The sequence below is a fragment of the Haplochromis burtoni genome, unplaced genomic scaffold (genome assembly GCF_018398535.1).
Source record: "Haplochromis burtoni strain Fernald_Lab_line unplaced genomic scaffold, NCSU_Asbu1 Contig_176, whole genome shotgun sequence".
In the NCBI taxonomy this organism is placed as follows: domain Eukaryota; kingdom Metazoa; phylum Chordata; class Actinopteri; order Cichliformes; family Cichlidae; genus Haplochromis; species Haplochromis burtoni.
Genome location: NW_024582537.1, coordinates 971,814 through 994,016, shown reverse-complemented (window position 1 = coordinate 994,016; position 22,203 = coordinate 971,814). Strand labels below are relative to the sequence as shown.

Here is a 22,203-nt window from a genome sequence, read left to right as displayed (position 1 = left end):
TCTAACCGGATATGCCTCTCAGCCAATCAGAACAACCGTGCATTTTCGGGATTTTGTTTTTATCCCCCATGCTTATTTTTTCTTTCTAAAATCTTATTTTTTATTAGACATTTTATACATTTAAAATATTAAAATTTAATCAGCCACAATTTTTTTGTTAAACTTGTAGAAAAGTGTTATTTGGTATCTTGCACATTTCTTTGTAAGGGCGTGGTTACGCTGAGGGCGTGCTTTCCTCTGTTGTTCAAATTCGCGAGGAGGGCAAGTTGCTAGCTAGGCACCGTGAAGCATGGAATTTAACGACAGCTTTTTAATTAAACACACCGATGACTTAAAGCTGCCGGTCACAGGAACAGTGCACAGACAGCAGATGACTTTCCACTGTCAGCAGTGCAACGCTGTCCTGGCGGACTCCACAGGCGTCTGTGGAGAGATGAAAAGCATGGACTCGCTTATGTGCTTAAGTAAGTACACTTCATTTCTAAAAGCTTGTTCGCTGAGGCATTGGGCTTGTGTTAAATGCAGTATCAGTTTACAGTGCTAACTAAACTCATAGTAGATGGATTTTGACTTGTTGTGTTATGGCGACTGTTTACATCATATGACCTTATATGTTCGAGTAAGATAATCAATGAGATGATAAATACATTATTCAATAGCAATATGGTAGTATGCCTGGTGATAGATGTCTTTCCTGTAGCTGCAAAGCTGAATCAGTCTTTTAGAGAGACTGCCTATTCAGCACAGTGGTGGATTATCAATGATGGATAAGTTTCATCACAATATCCTCAAAGTTTCCAATTTACAGCCAGTTACAGAGTCAGCCTTTATTCAGTCTTCTCCCCCAGCAGAGTTCAGCCTATTGTTGATGCGGACACCCAGGTACCTGTACTCCTCCACCACCTCAAAAGGAACCTTCTGAACTAGATCACATTCCCTCTGGTCTTATTCATATTCAGAAGCAGATGAATCCTCCCAGGCCATGACACAAAATCATCCACTAGTGCTCTCTACTCTCCATCCTGCCTCTAAAATCAAACCGTTGCATACTCATTAGAGTATTTCTGTAGGTGCCACAACCCAGAGCTAAACTCCTCAGTGTCTTAGGTGTGCAAGGTGAACAACAATGGAGATTGCAGAGTCCCCTGCAGAGCTCCTGAACTGAACATCACCAAACACACGGAGTACTTCCCCAGTCTCATGTGCTGTGACCTGTCTGTCAGTGGATGTGTTTCCTGACATTTCCTGTAGATTCTCTCTCAGTAGCAGCAGATGAAATTGTGTTAAATGCACTTGCAAAATCAAAGAAGGTAATCCTCACTGTGCAGCCATTACTGTCTAGATGGCAGTAAGCTCCCTGCAGGATGTAGGTGATTGCTTCCACATTTGTTCTGTGTGCAAACTGCTGAGGGTCAAGAGATGATTTCGCCTGTGGTCTCAGCTGGGCCAAGATTAGTGTCTACAGTACCTTTGTCACATGCCGTGAGGGCAGCTGTTTGATAATCGTTAAGCTTTGGCGATGTTGACTTCTTTGGTACTACTTGGGCCAGCGCACTTGCTCTAGTGTAGTTTCTTCTGCTGTCTGTTTGGGAGTGGAGGGGATGGAATAGCCTGCCTGTAGTCCTGTCCTCAACACCATTGAACACTTGTGGGATCAACTGGGACGTGCTGTTCGTGCCAGAGTGACAAAAACAACCACATTTGCTCCCTAATGCTCTTTTAATGTCTGTTTTTTCAGGGGTACTATACTTAAACTCCACTGATGATTTTCAAAAGTTTTATGCCAATATGATATTTCTACCTAATGTCTTTCTACCTAATTTTCTTTAGGAGTAACCAATGATGTAGTCATTAGTGACAAGATGGAGTCAGAACATAAAGGGGAAATGACTAATTGGTGAGTAGGGTTAAGCTGCAGCGTTTATTGACCTTGTAGAGGAAATTTGTTTTGTACCACAAAGCATTGTCATGAGCACAGCTTAGACTTTAGTGGTATAGACAGGTTGATAATGAATGTCTTGATCACTCCCAGCATCTACAGCTCTTTAAAATGCCGTGGCTGCCGCTGTGCTCTGGGGAAAGTCATTCACTCAGCACCCTCACGTTTGGCTCTGATTCGGTCCATCTTTCTCCTCTACAAAGCAAACATCAACTGGTAAGCCCTCCGGTTTCTACTAACCACACGACCATATTGACTACTTGTGTACATGTTTGTCTGGGGAGGGTAGAATAAACATGTGGCTTATGAGCTTTCTTTGTTCACTTCATATTGTGAGCTCAGGTCAGAGATGAAACAAACCCTGTATATGTTGTACACTTGATGAGTAGGTTTAACTATTCACTTTATAAATAAGTGTGTGGTAATTATATTTTTCATTCTTTAATGGAAACCATTTCATTGAAGTTATTTTTTGCATCCCTCGATCTTCAAGAACTTGCTTAATTCTCTCTGCAGTTACATCCTCAACAGCAGCTCCCTGGTGAAGGCATCCACACTCACATTTGATCAGAAGCCGCTCAGACAAAGCATGAATGAGGTGGGACACTGAAATAATAATATCATGTCGGAGCAAGAGAACCAATTTTACTTTTTCCATTGGGTTTTATTGTGGTTCATCAGTGCACACACTCACTTCACAATAGAAGAGATTAGTGCATAAAGCAATCCAGTTAGGAATGAAATAAATTATAATTGCCTCTGCTGAGCAAATAAATGTGTTACTTGCTTTCCGTTGCAGGTGAGACAACAGTTTGAAGCACAGCTGGAACAGATGTCACGCATTAAGAACAGACTGGTAGACAGAAGTGTTACCAGTAATATGGTCAACTAGTATACACAGGACACCCAGCTCAACCTGGGATTAGGGAAAATATGTTCTTCAGTCTGCTGCGTACTGTAGATGGTTTTTGGTGATGGTGGCATTTATGCGCCTCCATATGCTTGTAAAGAAAATTATATCACTAATAATGGATTAGAGCTGAAATGTGTTTGTTCCATTGGAAAATAAAGGGATCAGTGAACACTAATATGTCAGATTGTATGTAAACAATGGATGCAGCTCCAGCATTCAAGAGTGTGAATACTTAAACCTGACACAGACCTGCATTCTTTAGAAGGACCAGCAGAGGGCGCCTCCTCATTAAAAAATCAATTCTTAAGGTAAAGATGGAAAAACCCTCCCGCTTCTTTGATCTGCCGCTTTCCTGTTGAGTTTATGGCCTTCGTCACTATTTTTATGTCTTACTGAATACAGCATGATTGTTTTATTTTGTAAATTATGGCCCCACTTAGGCTATAAGGATACAAAACAAAATGGTATGCTTTATGATAGGCTAGTTGCTACTGTGTGACCATGAAGTGTCCTTGGTTAATCTGTCAGATTCACCCCTCCCTTCTGATGTGTTGCTTGCTGACCAGAATGCTTCAGAACTGGACCTCACTTTGCCAACATCCATCTTTTATATACAGTCTATGTTGTCAGCTACTAAGTGAAATTACTTTTTATTATTCATTTTCTTAATTGTTGTAGGTTAAATCAGGGCATTGTTGTGAAATATAAATGTCATTCCACCTGTATTGTTACTTTGGTTCAAAACATTGTTGCTGGTACCCTCACAAGGTATTTGTCTAAAATGGCAGAATGCAGATATTAACAATTGTTACAGATGATAGCAACAGTTGTTGACGCAGCTTCTCAGATCCCTTCTCTGCTGCTGATAATGACTTCTTGCCAACGTTTGAGATATATGGTCAATGTTCAGTCACGCTCAGTTCAGTTCAATTAAAATGTCAAAGTAATCTTGATTTACTGTAGTTTGTTTGTAATGGACAGCATACACTCAGTGGCCACTTTATTAAGTACATCTTGCCAGTACTGTTTTTGCCTTCTGATCTACTCTAATTCTTCATGGCACAGATTCAACAAGATGTTTGAAACATTTCTCAGGGATATCGGTCCATTTAGAGATGATAGCATCACACAGTTACTGCACATCCATGTTGTGGATGACCTGTTTCACCACATTCTAAAGGGATTATTGGATTGGATTGAGATCTGGTGACTGTGCAGGCCACCACTACCAGTCTGAACCTTTGATTATGAAAGTGAGATCGATCCATACTTGCATATTGTTTATGCCAAATTCTGACCCTACCATCCTCTTGTTCTCGTAACTTTGTTGTTCAGTTTTTGTAGCCTGAGTTTCCCATTCTTAGCTTTGCCTTAATTTTCTTATGCTTGCATAATGACAATAAGACAATCCCCTCTTACTGAGAGGAGTGGCACCTGCTGCGATCATCTCTCTGCTTCAAGGCTGGACATATTGTGATTTAAGACATGTTTTTCTGCATAGCCTGAATGGGTGCATAACTGCTAATTTAAATTATTATTGTTGACAGCAGTTTCTGCCATACTCATTCAAACAACCATGTCACATTCAGTGTCAGTAAATTACTTTTTCTCCCCGCTCTGATGCTCTGTTTAAACGTCGGTAGATCATCTCAACAACAAACACAGCCCTCAATGCTTTGAATTGCTGCCATGTGATCGACTGCTTAGATAATTCTATTAAAAAGCAGTTGAACCTAATAAAGTGGCCAGTGAGTGTATATCTCATGTATTTGCTGTAAATGCTATTTTGTTAATAAAGTTAATTGTTCCCACGATTTTAGGATCAACAGTTCAGTGAGAGCAAAGGTGGTTTTGTTCCTGCTTACAATCTTCACACCAAGCTAGAATTAGGTTCAAATCTTCCTTCAGTAATCATTTTCTGGTGTGTAACCAGCCTCAGAGTGGTATTAAGGACAACAAACTTTTGGTTTGTTGGTTTGTGTTATATGGCATTCAAACTGTAGTCGACACCCAAAAATTTAATTGGCACCATGCTGCGTTTTATTGCTTAACTTCTGATACAGATTCTTTTTTCTTTTTAAAGTTAATACAAAACCAGACAAGAGGCTCACACATAACAAGCATGCCCATTTCCTCCCTCTGGAGTGCATAGTTTCTACACAGTCCACGTCCTCTGTGGGAAAAGTTGATCAACAAAGTGATGTCGTCAATCTTACCTAAGCTCTTGATATATATATATTTTTTTTTTTCCTTAATGGGAACAAAGGTTGATTTGTTTTTCAGCTGCACTGTGGCTACACTGTCAGGTCATATTTGACACAATGGAGAACTACTCTGTTCTTTACTGTATCAAACTAGCAGGTAGTCTGTAAAGCCGTTGAAGCTTTTTCAACGTGCTCGCCGTTGTGTCAAACAAGTCCTGACAGAACATCCAAAATGAACATTTCAGTTTCCTAATTACACTCATTCACATTACAAAGTTGGATTATTGCATGCAATACAAATCATTCATTATTCTGCTAAGACATGCATATTTTTCAAACCCATATATTAATGTTGCTAGATGTCTACTTGCTTATAAATTTTTGATTACAAATTCCAAGAAAGAGCATTACAGGGTTGTTAGAACAAAGTATCCAAGACAGGGTGGAGATGATGACGGTGCAAGTCAGTACATAGAGAGAGAAAGTGCTTTTCAAACAAGTGTCAAGTTCGCTCAGTGAGGCCTTTACAGTTACAGAATTACTTCAATATTTATTTCTAAATAAGAAGTGGGCTTTGAATGGATGTAAAAATGCTACGATTGAAGTTTAAAGCATCTCTCGTGTACTGATGTAATAACATGACGCTACAGCTGTTCTAGAATACACTTTGTTCTGCAGAAAATATCCTAAGCTTTCAGTGATAAATCCATAACTCCCCAATGAAAGAAGTGTAATTGACTGCATGAGCAAAAAATAAATAAAATAAAAACGGGTGGATATAACCCTTTCCATGTGATGCTACAGAAACCTTTAAAACACTTTCACCCGGGCACTAAACTCATGCATTATTGTAGGTTATTGCTTCTAAAACTCTAATCAAATACAATTTTATGGATTAAAATATAACGCTCTGAATCCCAAAACTATGAGGTAATATGTACAATGTGATGTCATTGAGAGATCATTATTCTAGGACTAAAAGTCAATTTCAGATCCTTACCAATCAGATCCAAATCTAGGATTAAATTTAATCTCATTCCCAATAGAACATTTCTTCGTCACCATCACACGTGAGACTTGAGAGATTTTTGGCTTTTGCATATTAACTAATTCTTTTAATGCTTTATAGTGCATAAATAAAAGAAGTTACTTATTTTAAGCATATATGCTATAGTAAATGACTTGTTTAAATACTTAACTTACCCTGATTGTGCCTTACATTAGTTGTATTTCGATTGCACAAACTAGCCATGTGATGAAAATGAGATTTTGCAGTAGAGTTTAGAGTAAAGCTGTGTCTCTATGCAGTGTATTTAAATGTACCTAAGTCTACCACCCTTTAACTTCGCTGAAATAGTTTCCAAAGTTTGGCGCTCCAGCTTAGCCTAGAAATCGATTTCACTATTCCTCATGAAGCAAGCATCACTACTGGTCATGCACGGCTACTATAATGTTGGCACCACAGTCCCGCTAAATAAGCTAATGCACATGAGTCTATACATATCTTAATGGAAGACATTGGTGATTTTGTTGCTTTCAAACAACTTGTCACTTGTTTATACAATATACAGTTTGGTCAACAACATGACAGTTAGGATCAAATATTGCACAAATCCCGGTAAAATGTGATTTTTTTTCCTTTGAAAAATCACAAACGTGAACAAAAGAAAGAAAATGCACAGAAGCAGCATGCATTCACTTGAGGAACAATTATGCATTTCATTAGATTACGTTACCATTATCACGAGAAGCTCTGACCAGCCTACTCTTTGCCACTTGTTTATGCTTTCAAATACATACCTGAATGCAGTTTAGATGCATGAACATCAACTGAGCTGCGAAGAATTTTTTTGTTCGGCTGATCCTAAAGAAACACCATAATGTCCGACAGACCAAGATGAGCTATCTACCTAAAGAAAAAGCTACACTAGATTAAAATAAACAAGCAGGACTTTGTTTGATTCCATTGGGTGGATCTCTAAAATGTAAAGCTTCTTCTAGGAGTAATTTCACTAATCCTAAAAAAACAGCATTTTGTTTTTATATGAAATGGGTTTCTCTGAAATCTGAGATAATTACCTGGGTAATTCAGTGGGAAACTGTCATTTTCTTCCTCAAGTGACTGCATTTTACTTCTGGTAAAATAAAAAAATAAAGAAAAAGAAAATTGAGACCAGGTTTCTTTTGGGTGAGATAAAGCATGTTTGATAAAGCAAATCTGATTGCATCTTCTCACAATTCCTTAAAAGAAATCAAAACTGAAAATCTATCTCAACCTGAATGTCCCATTATACACGCCCTACATGCCCGAGGGGGGGGGGAAAAAAACCTCCCAGCAATTTACATGGGAAAAAACTAAATAAAAACATGTTAAATTGAAAATTTAAATTGAAAGAGACCAGATGAAGGAAAACTGAATCAGAATGCTTCAGGAGACAAATCTGAAATAATAGAAGTTGCCAGATTTCTACGTAAAGGACTCAACATTAAAAGGAAAACTTCCCAATTTTATCTCTATGTGCTATTTGTAAAGAAACACCTGCCGACCTGACAAAGGAGAGCACAATACAATGCAAAACAGATGCATAGGAGACCACAGTTTGAGTGGTTCAGTGGTTTTTTGTTTTTGTTTTACCCAAAATGAGTGAAAGTGTGCATCGTGTGCTTGTGTGCTGCTCAGTCTTCTCCCATTTACAACCTCACTTTTTGACCCCCAGAAACAAAACTAATCATCCAACATTATACAACTTTCTGTGGCACTTGACAGCCTTTTAGCTAATTCACCACTCTCCTCGTCCATGCTGTTGGACTTCCCATGGCAATGAGGTAGAGCAAAAAACAAAACATTAACACACCCAATGAGTCTAATGAAAATCACAGGCCTTGATCTTTGCTACAGTATCTTGTGTCTTTTGCTATGTTTCCCAGAAAATTGGGAGCAGGTACTTTGTTCTTTATCAAACTGTTTTTTGTAACTGTGGTGAAGTAATTTTTTCCTTTCTTACTATTTGGGAAGTAGAGACTATGTTTACATGCAGCCTGACGAGAATGTCACTCGTATTTCTAAAGGACTTTCAGGCAGACAAAATAATACTAGGCTACATGTAGACATAAGCAGTGTGCATCATGCAAGTCCGACCGCCCAAAATTTCAACAGATGGTGTTCACTGATGATCCGTGGGATGCTGTGGAGGAGAAGTGGTTAATGTCCCAGCAGGAAGGAGAGCACCAGTGTCCCAGAAGCCCAAATGAGGTCATCTTGATAGTGTCCGTTTACCTCCAAATGTCTTGGTGGTGGCGGATGTTACATGTTGGTGTTGCTGGGGTTAATTTGCAAAGCAATATCACTTGCAGAGGATTCATGACTCCATTAAATGACGGTTTATTCCTAAAATAACAATTCACATGTTACCTTCATAGAAGAAATATGACCATTATTCATAATTATACTCAGCACATTCTCTCATTGCATTTGGAACAATTAGATATGCAGTGATGTACAAAAATCTTAAGCCATTCTTGATTTCTTTATATTTTATCTCAGCAAATGGTAAATAAGTGCCTTTTTTGTGCTGCAATGACGAGGTGATTATTAAGTGGCTTAACAAATAAATAAAATATCATGACTGGATTGAAAATGAGTGAAAAAGCAGCCAATGTCAACCCCCCCCCCCCAAAGAGAAACATCAAACAAGGGAAACAGGGGGGGGGGAGAAAGCCTGAAGCCACTTTGAAAAATAATAATAATTTAGGTTGACTCCGTGGAAAAGAATTCATAGAAATGAAGGGTGGCTCAAGAGTTTTACACAGCACTGCGTAATGAATGCATTATATAATGCTGCAATCGATTCTGCTCCTTAAGTTAATTTGTTCGATTACGAATCATTTCAGCTTTAAACAGAGATTACAGTAGAATCTTATGGTGCTTAGTGGACACAGTGTCATTTAATGCAGACAAACATAATTTTCGATGGTGTGACTTTCGGTTAATGTACAGACGACTCCTTAAAATAACTCAACACAACGTAGAAGTCCGCTGGCATGCAATTGTCATCAGTTTTCAAAAAGTGAAGACAGAGGTTTAAGTAAAAGCTGACCGAAGCACTGACCTTGATGCGAGTTGGACCGAAAGGATGCAGAGATATTTCCTCTGTGGTCTGAGCTGCAGTTGCACACAATGGTAAACAAAAGCCGTGGGGAGGAGAGGGGGTTTCTTCCGCTACCAGGACACATTTAGGACTCCCAAACGAACGACTGTCTGATTTATCTTAGTAAGAGAAACCGCAGCGGCGAAGAAATAAAGTTCTGGACCCTCTTCTTTCCCCGGTTACCACAAACGAGGAGAGAAGAAGGTCCTGTCGTCCTGTTCTCCTGAACACCTCCGCTCTACGCCATTTTCGCTTCGCTACTACGAGCTAACGGGAAAAGGATTGCGCTGGATGGCTGTCAATCAACATTAAACCCGCCCCGGAAGTTGTTCTTCTTGTGTCCTGAACATGGAACGCTTCACTGCCGCTAACTGGGTCACCCAAAAAACTTGAAAATAATCCATACAAACAATAATAATAAAAAAAATATGTTGGTTGTGTGAATTACATTTGCCCCAAAGACAAAATACTAAAATTCAAACCTATTTAATATAACAAATAATTAACACAGAAAAAGGGATATGCGGTTAATCTTCGGAAAGTACCAAACTCACAAATTTATTTACTCTAGTTTTTCACAACGTTTAAAAAGGAAACTGCGTATTACATTAAAACCATATCTGAATTCAAAAATAATAAATCTCAGTATATTGCTTATTTATTTTATTGCTATCGCCATAGACTCCGTTAATGACTACCAGTGTTTATTGTATTTGCCAATATTTACGATTTTTTAAACTCCTTGAATGCCACATGTCAGATCTAACATCTAAAATAGTTACAAATCCACGGTTCATTTTGTTTATACATGTTTTTTGTTGTTGTTTTTTACGATTGTTAAACCACTTTTTCTAGAACAGTAATCATGCACTGCTTGTGGTGTTCCTTCTGACTAGAGTGTCACGCTAACCAATGCGACAATATTACCCATAATTCCAAAATAAGACAAGGTAAAGTTTCCTTCCTTTATTTACATAAATACACTTGTCCTTGACTCCCACAGTGCATTACACTCCACAACTTGCTTCTGTTTTTGAGAAAACACCAATATTAGCACTTATTGCAACCTTGTTACCGTGCATACTGAAATCAACTTTATAAAAACACGTTAAAAACATATAAAATACTGTTAAGTCAAATTTCTTAAAATGTAACCATGTCACCATATCATTTTCAATAAAAGTAAGCAAAAATATTTTTATTAGCTCACAAAAGGGTTTAATCTGTTGCCTTTATGATAAATGTATTCATTATATTGATAGTGTATTTAAGCATATATTTGAAAATAAATACAGAAATTACTGAGGGGAAACATGTGACTATTAAAAACTTGGGCAAGGATGTCAAAAGTTGCTTGAATGAGTGAAAATTCTCTATTAAGGTGATTTTTCAGGTTCTAGGGCATTGGTAACAGGGTTGAGTGTTGTTTAAACCATAGCCGCTTCCCACCAGCCAGACAAGAGAAATGGTGGCCTTGTGCTAAATGTAAAGGTACAGTGCTTTTACAAATTACAATTTTCAAAGACCACCATCCAGAGCTTTATTATTAGCAGAAAACAATAATAAACCGTGTTATTATGTTTTGATTGAGATGATTCAAATTTCCACATAATCACTGTCTCTCCTATTCAGGGCCTTAGTGCACTATAGCAAGTCTAAAACTCAGCAGGTGATTATTATTTATGAATATCTGCTGTGTGCCCGCATCAGTGTAACATGATGATCTGTTTCCTGTGTCAACTGTTGATTAGCTTTGTGGGGGCAGTGATCTGATAAATGTCACCTTTAACATTTCCAGAATCCTCCCATAGATTTTTATGGAAGATTTTTGATATTTCTGGGCCATCCACTTATAACTGGCTGCTTTAACTCCTCTCCCTTTGAGGTTCCACAGATAATACAATTTTCTTCTAAATGGGAGATCTGTGCCCACGGTTGCTGAGATGACCGTATTAAGAATACCAAGCGTAAGCAGTCCAAAGTCTAAGAGTTTCTTAACATGGGATCACTTTGTACACACTGACCTCATCATGTGGAAATCTGGATATGGTTAGTATCCACAGTTCTAACAGTATGTCACACAGAAAAAGAAGGAAAACCATGATAGGTCCACTTTATATCCCTATAAATATAGTAAGTATATCTACAGTATATTATTTGTCACTGTTGTCATTGTTATCAGCCAAATATTTAATCCAAGAAATCAACATTAACATATGAAGTTGTAGTCTGTTATACTCTAATTTTATCACACTCTACAATTTTTTAATTCCTAAAGAATAAATAAATAAAATTGCCAAGCTGGATGTAAACTGTGAGTAGCACAAAAAAGTGTCATAAGAACATCCCAATAAATGAGACAAAGAAGCATGGCACTTATTTTTATTCAAATCAAATTCCTGAATCACTTTGATAATACCTCGACCAACATCACATAACGTGATTCACATCTGACTGATGATCACAGAATGATTGATAAAATGGTTGAGCTGTGTTTCCTGCACTGGAGGGTGCTCTAGTAATGACTTTACAGACTCACATTAAAGATTTAAAAGGGGTCATGCACAGTGACATGTCCCAAAAAAAATAATATGCCCAATGCATCAGGCGCTGGTCAGTGAGGAAAGACATTCTAAGAAATACAGAGCAGAGGAGAAATCAGCATTTTTCCTTAGCTGCAGGGAAACTGATCAAATGAGTAAAAGCACAGTATGTTATCTTTGCCTGCTCTAAGTCTACAGACCAGCTGATCCCACAGCCCAATTTCCAAAACAGTACTTATAGCAAGGCCTTCTTTAAGTCTTAAAGCCTTTGAGGGCTGGTCCAGGTGGCAGATACTTTTTGAGGATATCAAAAAACCTGCTGTGAACGTCTCACATACTGATGAGACACCAGCATTTTTGAAATCTCCATGCCACCGTTCTCACCTCTAATTGAGTGAGGCACTCCAGTGGCTCCAACAGGCCCATAATTTGAGTCTACAGGTAGCAGTTGATCCACGGTGTAGTGGTTTACACATTCATCTAACAAATGAGATTCCAGGGTTTGATCCCAGTCGTGAAGGGCATCCGGCTTAAAAACTGCCAACATCAAACATGTGGTCCTACCCACTGTAAATACGGGAGCAGCTAAAAGTAGCTTTAGATTCTACTGGCAGCAGCTCTGTTAATTATATGAAACCGTACACAAACATGGCCATGGGTTACTGTTTAGCTAATAACTTACAAAGGGGAACCAGACACTTCAGTGAATTACACAAGAACCTGAGGAACAGGTCAGTCCGATTTTGCTTCAAGAGACAAACTCGGATTGGCTGGTCTGGCTCGCTCAAAGGAAACAATTCATAACAGATGGCATTAAAACACTGACATTTTGAAGTGGAATCACACAATTTTGAATCTTTGCATATTTATATGGACAAAGATGCAGCATGGGCTAAATATCAGTATCAATAATGTATCATTACTGGGGAAAAAAATACATAGTGACATTGCATAAAACAACCCAAGGCACGCAACGTTTCCCTTTGTTTACAGAGCAGTGCAAAGGCCGAAACTCAAGATTTATTATGGTATCTACCCAATGCTTGGCCTGAAGGACTGAACCCATAGTGTGGGCCACAGCAGCTCGTTGAGCAGCCGGATGAGATTGTGTCTTGAAATCAACGGACATGTTCAAGTGCTACTCTAAATAGAATTACACAAAAAAAAAAATGATAACAATAATGAAACTTTAGTGCAGGAACCGGATGCTCATCTTCTGTTCCACATCCACCTTTTCCAAGACCTGCGAATAAACAAACAAAAACAAGAAAAGTTTATACTACAGAAAAATGTGCTGCTCTAAAGTTTACATTTGCGGCTGGGCCTTAAAAGAACATCTGTTTTAAATCAATCCCAAAAACAAGTCAAAGCTCTCCTGCCATTTCAGTTAACCATCACCCCTGTCCTGGGTGCTGGTTCACCCATTATACCACTACGACTTCAGTCCCACACAAACTATTTAAATCTCAATGTTACACAGTGTGACATTTTTGTCCAGCTACCCCATAAAACACCTTTAACTGTCACTATAAGCTGAAAATAGCACATTATATATTAACTAAAACAAGTCTTTAGAAGAGTTAGAGGTTGAGACAGTTTAACTTGCTTGTAAATGTCCACACAAATCAAACTGTGAAAACCAAGGCCTGAATTAACTGGGATTATTTCATCCTCATCCTCTCTTAATAACTAACATAGATACACAATCAAATTTTTGTCCTCTGGAAAACCATGCTCTGCTATGCAAAATGCATGCTTGATAGATATATATATATATATATATTTCCTTCTTTTCTGTGGTTAGTCTTGGGTTCTAGTTTGTGTACCACTGAGGCCTCAGATGCTAAAAATATACCTGCACATGGTAGTGGTCAGTTTTTAATTAAAAAGAATCCTTCAAACAGCATCTGTTATGTCATTTTAAGTTTAGCAGCAATGCTTCAGTGGTTAACTTAAAAAGGAAACCACATAACAGTACAAATATGTATGTTGACCACAAAGCTTGCCTTGATAAACTCATTGAAGGAAATGCAGCTATCTCCGTTTGTGTCAGCCTCCTGGATGGTCCTATCAGCAATGCTGCCGAGTTGTTCATCTGAAATGTTAACTCCAACCATCATCCGCAAGACCTGGAACAAACCAGCAAAATCTATTTTTAAGAGTCACCAAATAACAAGGTGACGTATATTTTTGCAAGATCACACAAGATCATTTGTAGCTATTTTGGTTCATTGGCAAAGCCACACTTGACTAGGAAATACATGATAATAACTGATGGTGCACGCATAATGAGTGAAAAACGAGTGCACAAATAGTACATTTAGCCCTACAGGTTCATGCATTACACAAAGCAGGTGACACAGTGAAATGTTTTGCGCAAAACAAGAGGTGTGGCTGAGTCATTAACCCTGAGCTTATAGCAATTACAGGTCAGAGAATGTCACTGAGCTTGACCCGCTTTAAAGCGGGACGACAAATAACACAGAGGGAGTGCAAAGGAAGCCAAAATACAGGATATTAGACTGTCTGGGAAGGATCAGCCTGTAGTTAAGGTGAGATATCACATCATTATCAGCACAAGGGCAAAGTCTTCTTTGATGGTGAAATCCTCCTCTCTGTAAAACACTTTAAAACAAATGTGGTGCAATAGCACTTGTTCATTTGTCAAACATACAGTCTGTAGAGATAAATTTACAGAAATAATAACTGATATTCACCGAAAGGAAAAGTAGCATCTGAAAATGTCTTACATTCTGTAATGTACAAGCAAGAAGGTAGGTATGATGAAATCATATCCAGACTTTATGAGGGCTTCCAAGAGGCCTCGGATGCAAACAGCCACCATATTAAAGACATATGAGAATTTGAAGTCAAAATAGTTCTATCTACAGGGGACTGGGATAAAAATGACACAAATCTCAACCCAAATACTGTTTCACGTACTTGGAGTGGATCCGATTAGAAAAATGTTGACTTTTATTTTATTACTCCTACCATAAAAGACACCAAAGAGTAGGAACAAAGTGCTGGAGGTTATACGGACTAACAGTAGCTAATCATTACCATTAATTGCGTTCTGAGTATCTATCTGGGAACATTTGAGCACAGAACATTCAAGCTAAAGAAGACAAATACAAATAAAAATACATGGAAAGCAAAAGCGAAATAAAGATGTGGTTACACTCTGAAGGCTGGCTCAAAATCATTTATGAAATCTACGTAAAGGAAGGAGTCATTTGCTCACATTTACAGCAGGGTGAATCTATGGAATTGTGGTTAAAATTGATTGCATTCATCACCTCATTTAGATCAGATTTAGCCTAAGTGGAAGTCACAAATTATCTTTCACCGAGAGAAAAACAAAAAAAATCAACTTAAAACTTGTGTGTGAACTGCAACAAGAATAGAGAAGAGAGGGAAGTTTGACATCCTTCTGTTCTGATGTATTCTAGTGAAATTATACAGAAAAAAGTTAATATGACATAGAGGTTTCTTATAAATGTTACAGTTTTTGCTATATTAACAGACGACAATCCCATGCATGTAAAATTTAACCTGTATGCTGATGTTTTTATTTGGGAAATTACAATTTGACCTCGGAAAAATGATACATGACGTCTCAACTAAAGAATGACAACACAGGGCTGACTGAACTTCTGATAAAAGGGTGTAGAATTAGAGATATTAATTTTTCTTGTAAGCCCCACAGTTGCCAAAAGATTCTGTAATGTTTAAACACACTAATTATTCACTGTGTGAACCACAAACTACATGATGACTCCAAGTCAATCCACTCACCTGCAGGAGCTCGTCTCGGGAGATCTTGTCATCTCTGTCCAGGTCATACAGACGGAAAGCAACTGAATAGAAAGAAACAGGTAAGTCACATACTCTTAAACCGATGCTAAGATGATACCAGTTACACCCCAACACTCACAAAGCAGCTTGTTTGTCCTGCTGTTCAGGGGCTCTGTAGCTGAGGGGTTCTTGTTCTTCTCGTTGTCTTCGATTGGTCTGAAGTGAGCCAGGGTCCGCATGAAGCCCCGGAAATTTACCTGGTCCTCTCTAAAAATCACAAGCATGAAATATCTACTATAACTCTCTGGAAAGTTCAGTCAGATTACCTTTGTGCTCAAATGCGTATTGTGGACACCACAATGAGCTAGTAACCTAACACCAAGGTGCAGATTGGAATGGTTTCTACATCAAGTTGTTTAAAACAAACAGGCCAAAACCAGAGAAGCCAGAATCCGTCTGAAACCATTAAAAGACAGAGCTGCAATTACAACGCCTACACATGTGACCTTTTAGAATTTTAATGATATATCTAAAGACATCTGTTTGGGGTTTTTTCCCTCCAGCAGTGATGAAAACATCCAAATAACTGTCAAGTATACAACTCAAAACCCCATTTGATTTACTTCCACGCAGACTTGGCAGTAAGGACTGAGCTTCTCCAGCCTGCAGTCAGGAAACCACAACTGAAAGGCATTACAGCCTGGTCCAGTTTTGTGGCGATGGTGCTGGTGACTCAATTTTATAGTAGTGCAAAAACAAGCTATCCAAACTACTGCAGAGCAATAACACAGACTACTCACCCCTCAGGAAAGAATGCGTTGATGATTCTATCTCCCAGAGGGTTGATGGCCAACTCGGGGATTCTCTGGAAATCTTCTCGACTGTAAAAATAAGGAGACGTGATCAAAGTTAAATTCTAAACTCAGTATGTTTTAACTGTTCATTTTTACCTAACAATTCACCAGTCTTATACTGAGAGTTGATGAGCTTTACTAAGACATAGCAAAACTCATGAGGTCATGTGATGAGTGATATATGACATAAATCATCATTTGTGTATTAGAACAAAAAAAATAAATAATTGTTAAAAACATTGTTCAGATTTGTTACACACTGAAAATTTCTCTTACTCCAGTTGGTTGGACTAGAAACAAATCTGTGAAATCTCACTGTTGTGAAAACTAATGAAACGATAAGGAAGTCACACTGAACAAACGTGACTTCTACTGTGACTGGAAGCACTTGAGCAAGAAAAAAAAAGTATAGCCAGGAACTTATTATGTGTAAACACAACATCTTTCATATATCCAAGTTGAATGAAACCAAACAGAGTTTGTGTGTGTGTGGGGTGGGGGGTTCGTCTGCCCTTGAGAAACTGACTGTCCTTTCCCCTTCAAGGAATCATTTTCAAATAACCAAAGGGCCATCAAATTAAAATTTTAGCTGCTTAATGATTACCAGTCTCTTCACCTATCAGTTAAGACAGAATCTGAACCAGATGAATGGTCAGTGACAGGAGAAAGATTCATTACATGATTTCATCACTGAAATGAGAGACAGATCTCACATTGCCCACCTTTATCTCAGCACAACACTTTGTCTTAGACCTAATTTATTAAAATAAATACCACATTCAGAGAGGCAAATTTGGTAAAACAAAAAAAACAAAAAATATACACACTGTAAGATTTTCTCAATTTAAATACCCTTGGAGGTGTGGTTTTTTTTATGACTCATTCTCAAGTCATCCAGAAAACTTAACTGCTTAGGTGACCTCTATAACGGTGTCCTTGTAGTATGGGCTGGTAAAGGAACAAAACAAATGAGGTGCAGCTTGTGGCTCCTGTTTATGTTTTTGCTCACCTGAGGGTGCCGTTTTCCCCTTTATCCAGGCTGGTGAAACGGCTGTACAGGCGAGTGATCTGACTGTGGGAAACTGCGGCGACAAAGATTTTGACTATCAGATGAGCCAAAGAGCTGATACACAACTGAATCCACAATAACCCCTCACAGATATAATGCAACCGATTAAACTAGCAAAATATAGAGAGTTAATGAGTACAGCCTCAATCAGAAAAAGCATTCAGCCAAAGGCATCTAAATATGAGAGTACAGCAATCAACTAGCTTATGTCCAAGAGGTTTTGTCTTCACACAAGGACTCTGAGCTCAACTTACAGCCAGTTTCCTTCTTAATTTCTTCAATTTCCTCTTCTCTGAGTAATCTGGACGCTCTGGATCCCATGGTGAGATGTTAACGGAGGTTTAAAATCTAGATGATTCGCTAAAGCGTCTTGCGCAAGCTCTCCAAGAGTCTCTATTAAAGTTAGCAAACAAGCTAACTAACCGAGCTAAAAAGGCTGCTATGTTCGGTTAAAAGGAACGCAGCTGGTGTTAAATCTAGAAATTTGTTGTTTATCTTCCTGCCGATGTAACGCAGCTGTAAGTCTGTCTGCTGCTACTGCTTTTCTCCGGCACACAGCGACGTTTTGACGTTACCAAGACGGGTTTCGGTGAGGTTATCTTCCTGGTTTATGGAGGAGGCGGGGTTAAGGAGCCACCTCCCCGTTGGGCCGTTCTCACCGGGGTTAGGTGGCAGACTTGATGCCTGCCTAAAAATGTCAAAAACGGCGATGTGTTTATACACAGCGTTGTATAAACAATAATTACAGTTTTAAAGCTTAACAATTATAATAAAAACTAATAATGGACAGGACAGAGCTGGATATATAAATGCTTTTAAAAATTGTATAATTTGTGGAAAATGTCGACAGGTTTATTTTCTGGCTGAAGTAAGAACTAGTAAATAAATAGATAAAAAATAAAAATAGTTTCAACTTTTAACAGTTCCAGATAAACACACACAAAGTGGATTTCACTTCCATTATACATTATACTATACCATTTTTAAACAAAGTTCAATATGGCTCATAAAATTAAAACAAACAAATAATAATGATACTACTACTACTACTACTACTACTACTACTACTACTACTACTACTACTAATAATAATAATAATAATAATAATAATAATAATAATAAGAAGAAGAAGAAGAAGAAGAAGAAGAAGAAGAAGAAGAAGAAGAAGAAGAAAATAATTTCAAGTTACGTTTATCAAAATTTGAACTTTTCAACATTTCCACATACTTTTTTGTAAGATGAAATTTTGAATAGCTTACTTTAAATTTAAAGCTATCAAATCAAAAATTTAAGAGGCCTGAAAAGAAGAAGTCCGATTTTTCAGATCAGTACCCACAAACCTGGGTATTCTTCATAAATCAAATTGGTTTTTTTTTTATATCTCCCACAAATAACAAATAAATAAATAAATATACATGTACATACATACTGATGGTAATTCCAATGCAGAGCTTATACAGAGACATACACTGCTGTTCAAAATGAAGGACTCAACCACCATTTCTTTCAGTTTTGCTACCAAGGATCCAATGTTCTTCTAAGTTTTGTGTTACGCACATAACATTGACCTGGGAATCATTCAAGCATAAAAAGAAGAAATGAACCAGTGTTATGTCTACACATAACAGACAACAGAAACTGTTTTAATTTTATCTTTTGCCACTTTGTAATCATCAGCCTGTCACAAAAACACATAATTTGTTCCTGCTCCTTAGCTGAATGAAAAATCCTGAATTAACCAACTGTAAGGGGGAGGGGGGAGAGAGAAAAAAAGGTTTGCACCAACAAGGCGATTCTAAAAGCTTAGCAAATCTCAAGAAATTGGACAACTGGAGGATAAATAAAGAGTGATTGTGTGTGTGTGTGTGTATTATGTGCAAGTGTTGTCTGTTATGGTTGTATTGAGAGTGTGCATATGAGAAAGGATGACTCACGACTACAGATCTACCTTTGAGTAAGTAAGGTGAACCTGAAGATTTGTCTGCCCTAAAAAAAAACTATCTCCAGCACATGTCTGGAATGCATTTCATCCAGCGGTCATGAAGATCTTATCAAAATGGGTGGAATCATCATCTTGACGCAGAATAGAGAACAAAAGCAGAGGTTTGGGTGTCCTTCAAGAGGCCTGGAGAACTATTCATCCTGAAGACTACTTAAAGAAATTACAAAAAGCTTGCCTAAGATGGTTCAGGCTGTTATGAAGAATAAAGGTGGTCATACCAAATATTGAATTTTAATCTCGTTAAAACTCTGCCTAATTTACTGTATTTCCACGAATGTTTGCACATCTTTAAATAAACTGCTGCCCCTTATTTTCACATTTCCACGCAAAATATAAAGAAAGCCGTAAGCGACACAAGGGTTTCACACAAGCGTGTCAATAACAACAAATACGGGGGCTGTGAAATATAGTCAGTCAAAAATTAAAGAACCCAAACAGAGTATAATTTTAATTTTAACATGTAAGTAAAGATTTCACCACTAGATGGAGCAATTTTATAGTTTTTCGTCACACTAGTTCATGCAGAGTTTTAAGGGTTTCGTGTTATGTTCAAAACTCAAAGTATACTTAGAATGACACTATCTTTGATGTGTTATAAATAATATCAATAAATAACAATAAACAGCACTTCCGGAGGAGCTAACTGGAAGGTAATTAGCTCTTCCTAATTTGAGGTAAGAAGCTCCCTTCTTCCTGGAATCCATCTCTTTCGTTTTCTAAATTATAATTTTTAAGTTACCGCAGTTTAAACATATGTTTAAATATATATACATAGGTTCAAAAATTCTTCTCAAAATGAGAACTTGTCAACTAGACTTAAAAAGCACTGATATTTATAACAACAGTCTCCACTGAACTCTGGAGAGACAAAAAATAGTAAAGGAAATGTGACTTCATTAGGTTCAAGTGTTCGACTGTTTGTTTTTTAGGCAAAATCACTAATCAGCCAATCTCATGGCCTCAACTCAGTGCTTGTAGGCATATATGGTCAAGATGACCTGCTCAAACTGTTCAAACTGAGCTTCAAAATGGGAAAGAAGGTAAATTAGGTGAATTTGAAAGTGGTATGGTTGGTACCAGATGGGCTGGTTTGAGTATTTCAGAAACTGCTGATCTGCTGGGATTTTCTCACACAACCATGTCTGAAGTTTATAGAGAAAAGTCCAAATAACAGAAAATATCCATTGACTGTCAGCTGTGCATGTGAAAACTCCTTGTTGATGTCAGAAGTTAAAGGAGAACGGCCAAAAGTCTACTACTAGAATGGAAAACTTAGACTGAAAGTCCCACAGGCTCACCAAAACTGGACAGCAAAAGATTGGAGAAACATTGTCTTGTCTAATGAGAGTGACATTCAGATGGCAAGGTCAGAATTTGGCGTGAACATGAAAGCTGATCCATTCTGCCTTGAACTGACAGTTTAGCCTTCTGGTCGTGGTGTGAGGGAGTTTTTCTCAGTAATCTTTGGCCCTCTTAGTACCAGTTCAGCACAGTGTTTACCCATCTTGTGATAGCTGCTTCCAGCAGGGTAACATGTCATGAAGCTCAAATCATCTGAAACTGGTTCCTTGAAAACAGTTAACTCAAATGGCGTCCAGTCACCATATCTCAATCCAACAGAGAATCTTTGGGACATTTTAGAACAACAGATTTGCATTACAGGTGTGCAGCTGACATCTGCAGCAACTATGTGATTTTATCATGACAATATGGACCAAAGTCTCTGAAGTTTGCTTCCACTACCTTAATAAATCTGTGCCATGAAGAATTAAAACAGCTCTGAAGGCCAAAAAAAAAAAAAAAAAAAAAAAAAAAAAAGTCAAAGCCAGTATTAGCAATGCTTAGTGAGTGCATTTTTACTTTATTTAGATTTTTTTCTGCAGTGGAAAATGAGGAAATTCCTTTAAAATGTTTTTAAAGGAATTTACATAAATCAATGACACTAATAGCCCCAATGCTGTAGTATAACCAAGTTTGTTTTTAATTGATCAATCTCAAGCCCTTCACCTGATCTCTGATGACCCCACAGTCTCTGTTCTGTTTCTGTAAATATAGACCTGCTCTCGGGCTCATTGGTATCCTGTAATAAACTATCAGCTTTTAAAAATCAAGATCACAGGGAGTCCAAAATCCTGTTAAAGCTCACAGCAGTTCACAGCCAGAGGATATGGGTGTATTTACGTATCTATCACACAGTGATGTGCAAACTTAAAGGTTTCTGATCATAGGAAATGCAGAATTATCTGGAAAAGAAATCCTTCTGAGGTTAGCTGCTGAAACAGTAAACAGCAGCTATTAGAAATATCATCCAGAAAGCATGTCACCTTGGCTCCATCGGATTTTATTCCCAGCAGTGTCACAAAAAAAGTCTCTTGAGGCTTAACATTCATTGTTTAGTGGTCTGCCCTTGGTAATACCACAAATAAAGCTTAGCAAACAATTTTATTTGCAGTTCATATTATAATTGTGTATTTTGTTCTAAAAACAAAATGGGTAGCAATAAAAAGTCTCAAACGCTCTTCACTGTGAAGTCATCATAAAAGAAAAATCAGTAAAATCAAAAACGACTTTAAAATTTATAGTGTGCTCATAAGACAGTAAGGTCAGCTCCACATCCGACTGATTCCCAAGTGGTGCAAAGAGAAGCTCAGTTTTCTCAGCTTCTCAAGCGGAAGAACCAGAGGCTTTGATGGTTTCACAGAAATCCTTTTAGTGGCCACACACGGTGTCCAT

At 37.9% G+C, this 22,203-nt stretch overlaps 3 protein-coding genes across 3 annotated transcripts in view; 1 reads left to right on the top strand and 2 right to left on the bottom strand.

Moving 5' to 3' along the window:
* Window positions 1–33: 33 nt before the first annotated feature.
* On the top strand, window positions 34–3,024 carry oip5 (opa interacting protein 5). The gene is made up of 5 exons (XM_005934014.3): window positions 34–464; window positions 1,831–1,897; window positions 2,033–2,155; window positions 2,456–2,537; window positions 2,739–3,024. Exons 1-5 carry the CDS (start codon window positions 290–292, stop codon window positions 2,829–2,831), a joined length of 540 nt encoding a protein of 179 aa, XP_005934076.1. The 5' UTR covers window positions 34–289; the 3' UTR covers window positions 2,832–3,024.
* An 8,545-nt stretch (window positions 3,025–11,569) lies between these two features.
* Window positions 11,570–18,100, bottom strand: chp1 (calcineurin-like EF-hand protein 1). Its single transcript, XM_005934012.2, has 7 exons — window positions 17,723–18,100; window positions 17,409–17,481; window positions 16,346–16,426; window positions 15,685–15,812; window positions 15,546–15,607; window positions 13,754–13,876; window positions 11,570–12,990 (listed from the first exon to the last, which is right to left on the bottom strand). Exons 1-7 carry the CDS (start codon window positions 17,787–17,789, stop codon window positions 12,937–12,939), a joined length of 588 nt encoding a protein of 195 aa, XP_005934074.1. The 5' UTR covers window positions 17,790–18,100; the 3' UTR covers window positions 11,570–12,936.
* Window positions 18,003–22,203, bottom strand: part of LOC102304391 (legumain) — a 13,005-nt gene continuing 8,804 nt past the window's right edge. The window contains exon 15 of the mRNA XM_042225604.1: window positions 18,003–18,152. Within this exon, the coding sequence (XP_042081538.1) occupies window positions 18,003–18,152 (150 nt within the window). The remainder of the gene's footprint in view (window positions 18,153–22,203) is intronic.

What these genes read in the sequence shown, in the direction of transcription:
- oip5 (XM_005934014.3), top strand. Translation starts at nt 290, where the DNA reads ATGGAATTTAACGACAGCTTTTTAATTAAACACACCGATGACTTAAAG. An exon ending in TACAAAGCAAACATCAACTG is followed by an intron (nt 2,156 to 2,455) that starts GTAAGCCCTCCG and finishes TTCTCTCTGCAG; the next exon opens with TTACATCCTCAACAGCAGCT. An exon ending in TCAGACAAAGCATGAATGAG is followed by an intron (nt 2,538 to 2,738) that starts GTGGGACACTGA and finishes TTTCCGTTGCAG; the next exon opens with GTGAGACAACAGTTTGAAGC.
- chp1 (XM_005934012.2), bottom strand. Translation starts at nt 17,789, where the DNA reads ATGGGATCCAGAGCGTCCAGATTACTCAGAGAAGAGGAAATTGAAGAA. An exon ending in GGGGAAAACGGCACCCTCAG is followed by an intron (nt 16,427 to 17,408) that starts GTGAGCAAAAAC and finishes TTATTTTTACAG; the next exon opens with TCGAGAAGATTTCCAGAGAA. An exon ending in AACGCATTCTTTCCTGAGGG is followed by an intron (nt 15,813 to 16,345) that starts GTGAGTAGTCTG and finishes TGTGATTTTTAG; the next exon opens with AGAGGACCAGGTAAATTTCC.